This window comes from Chaetomium globosum, genomic scaffold (genome assembly GCF_000143365.1).
Source record: "Chaetomium globosum CBS 148.51 scaffold_1 genomic scaffold, whole genome shotgun sequence".
Lineage (NCBI taxonomy): Eukaryota > Fungi > Ascomycota > Sordariomycetes > Sordariales > Chaetomiaceae > Chaetomium > Chaetomium globosum.
In genome coordinates, this window is record NT_165976.1 from 2,495,292 (window position 1) to 2,500,117 (window position 4,826).

The window sequence follows — 4,826 nt, forward strand, 5'->3', positions numbered from 1 at the left end:
CCAACCTTGACAATGAGTGGGCCATCATGTATAACATCGCACAGGGCAACCCGCCACAGTTGCCCTCGCCGGACCAGCTCAGCCGCAAGGCATTTGACTTCCTCAAGCGCTGTTTCCAACCCGGACGCCAAGAAACGCGACACAGCCGTCGATCTACTGCAGCACGAGTGGATCCATGACGATTAGGAATCGTGTCGTCGAGCCCTCCACGCAGAACAGCGATACTAGCGGGTCGATGCAGAACACGCCGAGCACGCTCACGTCGTCCATGCGGGCTACTTTTGTGGGTGAGGGTTTCTGAACTATGTAAATACTAGGTTAGGTCGGGTTGGGGTTCGGGTCGGGTCAGGTCAGGTTGGGTTAGGCTTAACTTGGTGGGGAAAGGGCGGGATCAGGTTGTCAATCGGCTTGGTGGTTTGGGTGTTTTGCGGCTTCTCTTTTCTGGTCTCGACTTGGTCCCGCACTACTATCACTTAACTTACGGTTTCTCGTTTCATCTCTGGGGGCTTCTCCCTCTTCCCTGCCTTCTTCCCCATCTTCCTCTTTTCCCCGTCAGGTACAGCTCGACCACATGTGGTATCTAGTTTAATGTTTGACCGGTCGTATTCAGATTGACATCTGAGGTGTGTAATAACGAGACACGTGTTTACTGCTTTACTTCATGTCCAGTCAAAATCGAAGTGCAGGTTCCTGGTGCCAGGTTGTTCCATATAAGGAATAGCCGGATCACCAGAATGTGGATGATACCTAGAAGGCATGTGTCAATTTTCCCACATCAAATGGGTCAGAATGAAGTACGAGACAAGCAGCATCATCTAACGTAATGAAGATATCGAGGTGTCATCCTGGCGAAGCTATTCACAGACTTACCCCCAAGGTTCCATTTATCCATTCTCCAAGCCAGGGGGGCACCGAGTAAATGTCACGAAAAACCACAAACCAAAAACGCGGCAGCCCAAGTCGCGCCATCGGCAAAGTGTCCTCGGATAACTACGAAGTCCCTACTATACACATCCATTCATTATTAGCCATCACATCACCCACACCATTTTACCCGGCGGTAACTCGCCCCCCCGGATGGCGTCAACCATGCCCAACCAAACCGGACCCATGGAGTCGGAGTTTATTAATTGATTTGATTTATTTAAAGGGGGGGCGCGCGCCAACGGGGATGAAACGTGGACGGCAGCGGGACGAGCCGGTGCTGAAGCAACCCTACCGCCGATCCCCCAAAGCCTCAAAAGCACGCGCACGCCCCGTATATCAACCCGTCTTATACACACCCAGATCGTCGGGAATCCAACAACATCACACGCCCATTCCTCTGATCCACCGCCGCGTGTCGTCCAAGTGGGCAGAGCAAGACAAGACAAGGCACAGGTTGTGACAATGATTGTCGCGCAATCAGATATGGTACGTTGACTTGCATAGCATAGGTAGTGACAGATAGGCGGCCGGGCCAAACGTAGAGTTTCCAAGCCACCTTCGCACTCGCATGGCGCCTGAAACGCGGTATCATGGATACTATACAACACAATGTTCTCCGATCCTGTTTCTCTTCCTTCCCTTTCCTTGGGCTGGGTCCGTCCATATATCCAATTGTCCTCTCCTAGCCGACATCTAAAGCCAAAACTGAAAAAGCTCAGATTGACTCGATGCCAGATTACCGTCAATCATTCCACACCCCTCTCCATCCCGCAGCCCGAACGTCTTATCTTGGTGTCCCTGCCTTAACCGCCGCCATGACGCCCATTAAACCATGCGGCTGACGCCGTATTCCAACGGGGTAGAAAGGGGGGAACGAAAAGGTGAGGTGTGGTCGGATGTATTGCAAGGGATGCTCCTCGCTTGATTTCTTGTCCGGTAGTTCCCTGGCCCCTACAAAGGGGTATATCTGGAGAGCCGGGAACGGACCCTTCACCCTTCTGTAAAAGCAACCCTCAAACCCTTACTTTGTGCCCGTTTATCGTTACAATCAAAGAAAAGTGGTCTTCGTCTTGCGTTTGCCGGTGATGTGTTGCTGATGCGCCTTCTCGTGAAACCGTAGCCACGTGTACATAGCCTAAAAAATCATGCCTCCCAAGTCACATATTTTAAAGAAATAGCCGATCCAAAACAACAAAAAAAGAAAAAAAGAAATAGAAAAAAAGAAATAGAAAAAAAAGAAATAGAAAAAAACGAGCGGTTTCCTGGCGTTTCAAGCCAGGAGCATAGATTGGAACAAGTCGGTGCAGATGCAGAAAGAAAAGCGCGAAATCGGAATGCTGTTAGTACACTGCAGCCTCCCACGTTTATGGGGAAGCGCAAGGGCGGGGAGGTCCAGGCGTTTTAAAGGGGGCCTTGTGTTTGGAGGCATTATTATGATTTGTCCGGGTTGAAGTCTTGAGGAGTGACATTCTGGGCAAACTGAAACTGCTTCGACCTTGGAGGCACGATAGGTGAGGACCGGGCCGAGGTCTCGGTTGGATATGAATCCGGGAAGTGATACTCCGTTTGCCCTGCGCTTGTGCCAAAGAAACCAGCATACGCGGGAACCCATTGTGGGCGGGAACGAGGGCGTCACTGGCTGACTTGCCACATAGCCCGGAAGTTGGGGCGCCATCGAGAACTCTAGCTCGGATCCGCCGTGGCTACAAAGACTTGGTGTCGGCAATGGTTCGTCCTGCGGCACGTAGTTCCATGAAGGTTCGATCGGAACCGGGAAGTAGCCTTCACGAAAACCCATGTGCAACCCTGGCGTCCCCGGAGGCGAATTGATAGGTTCGATATTGTTGTTGTTATTGTTGTTGTAAAGGGAAACTCCGCCCAACGCCCCCAAGGAGCCGAACGGGTAGCCTTGTTCGTCATCTGAAGCCTGTGGTCCTGCGGCGCAGTCTCCCATCCCCGAGCTGAGAATCCTCTCGGGGCTCATTGGAGACATAGCATTGTTCAGAGATGGCATGGCTGGAGCCTGCGCCTCTGGGAGGCTCTGAAGAAGCACCTCTCTGTTGCGATCCACGGGGAAGGGCGATCGAGGGCCGCCTGGCCCCATGAAGGACTTTTGGACACGGCCGCGGAGGCTACCTGTTGCCGAAGAAACTCGTCTCATAGGGCTCACCGTGTCCGCTCGTCTCGGCATCTCAATACCCGTCTTTGGTCCTGGCCCCCCCTCAGCGACGACAGGCCAAGCGGTGCTGGCCGCCTGCTCTTTCTGCGACCCGCGATATCGGCGGGTGGGGGTGGAGACTTGAATCGCAGGTCCGACACCGTGGATGGCGACGAGCCTACCATTGAGTCGGGCGACACAACTTCGGATGACGCGAGGCTCTCCACCGAAACTTGGTGCCTCAGGAGGGGGTTGTCTCCATTGATGGGCGCATTTGAGGCTATCATTTCAGACGAAAACTGGGAAACCGAGGGGATCGCAAAATAATCGGGGGCGGCAAACGGACTGAACGCGCCTGCATCGTCGATTGGCATACTGTTTTGAGGAACTAGTGTATCGAAATCGGGGCGAGATAGTCCGTCAACCGTGGTTGTCGCTGTAAGCCGAAAAGGGAAGGTAGTTGTGGTTGGTTGAAATTCATGTTGTCCGGATGGGCTCTCGCAAGCTGAGGCAGTAGGCACAGAAGCGAGAGTAATCGCATCGATAGGTTCGGTCTTGAGCTGGGCATAATCGTTGTGGACCGTGTCGTCGTCTTGTCCGAATGTGGCGGTGGACAAGGTTTCGGATTGGTCCTGGTTACTGTCGGGGTAGAACTTGCCGGTCGATTCCTGGTCCTGATCTCCGGTGGATTCGGCATCGGAAGCCGCTCGTTCCCTCGCTTGCTGAGCCTCAAACTCGGCCGTCTTCTTGATCTGCTTCTCCTTGGCTCGGCGGTTCTGGAACCAGTTCTGTCACGACGCGTTAGCGAACCAAGACTCGGCTTGGAGAAAGTCTCTCGCACGACATACATTTATCCTCGGCACCTCGACGCCCATCTGCTCGGCTAGTTCCCGCTTAGTGCTGCTACTCGGCTTCTGGTTCTTTGAGAACTCGCGTTCCAACAACTCCACCTCGTCCTTTGCGAGCCTTGGCTTGGGTTCTGCGGGCTTTGAGAGATGCATGTTGCCCTGGCCCATCAGCGCTGCTTCCCGATGCTGCTGTTGGTAGTACGCCATAAACGGGGTCCAGTATGGATACGGCGCGTCTTGCGGATGCGCCTGCTGGTGACCGGTGTAGGGCTGCATGGTCAGACCGGCATAGCGGCGGCGGTAAGGGTCCATATAGTCCATGTCCATCGTGATTGTGGTTGATGTTGGAGCTGCCCCGTCGCAAGGGCACTTCGCTAATCGCCTAGTCGCGAGCTTGGAGCGGGTGCTGCTGGAACAGACACCACCTCGACTCTGTTCTTGAGTAGTGGTGATAAATGGCGAGAGAGACGAGGCGAGACAGTTTTCTTCCCCACCAAGGTCTTGAGGGGCGGATACCTAGTGTCGTTGGTGTGTGCCAAAGGAGTGACTGAGGGTTCAGTGGGATGGAGGGACGGCAGCCGCCGATGTCAGGACGCGAACGGGGAGATGTTATGGCAGATGGCAAGTCAAAAGAAAGTGTGGGTCCGCATCAGGAGATCCAAGCCAAGAAGAGGATGGGATGGGCCACCTGCCGGGAGTTTAACCAGTTTAAGAGAGAACGATGGGCCCTGGCGAGGAGGGCGGGGACGGCGAAAAAAAGAGAAGTGTGGTTTGCCAGTGCCAGACAGCCCAGAGTGTGACGGAGTGGTGGGTGGTGGGTGGTGGGTGGTGAAGGCGGCAGAGGGCGAGATGCAGGCAAGAGCTGACAAGGTCTTTCCCGTGTGTGTTTCGAA

The 4,826-nt window shown here is 54.2% G+C and overlaps 2 protein-coding genes across 2 annotated transcripts in view; one reads left to right on the plus strand and one right to left on the minus strand.

Annotated features, from left to right (window-relative positions):
- CHGG_00809 (uncharacterized protein) overlaps nt 1-97 on the plus strand; it is a gene marked incomplete at both ends in the record, with an annotated part of 5,304 nt that extends 5,207 nt beyond the window's left edge. The window contains one exon of the mRNA XM_001220029.1: nt 45-97. Coding sequence (XP_001220030.1) covers nt 45-97 — 53 coding nt within the window. The remainder of the gene's footprint in view (nt 1-44) is intronic.
- Nucleotides 98-2,197: 2,100 nt separating this feature from the next.
- Nucleotides 2,198-4,260, minus strand: CHGG_00810 (uncharacterized protein; the record flags this gene model as incomplete). The annotated part of the gene is made up of 3 exons (XM_001220030.1): nt 2,198-3,190; nt 3,268-3,873; nt 3,934-4,260. The coding sequence occupies 3 exons, from the start codon at nt 4,258-4,260 to the stop codon at nt 2,198-2,200; spliced, it is 1,926 nt and encodes a 641-aa protein (XP_001220031.1).
- Between the last annotated feature and the right edge of the window lie 566 nt (nt 4,261-4,826).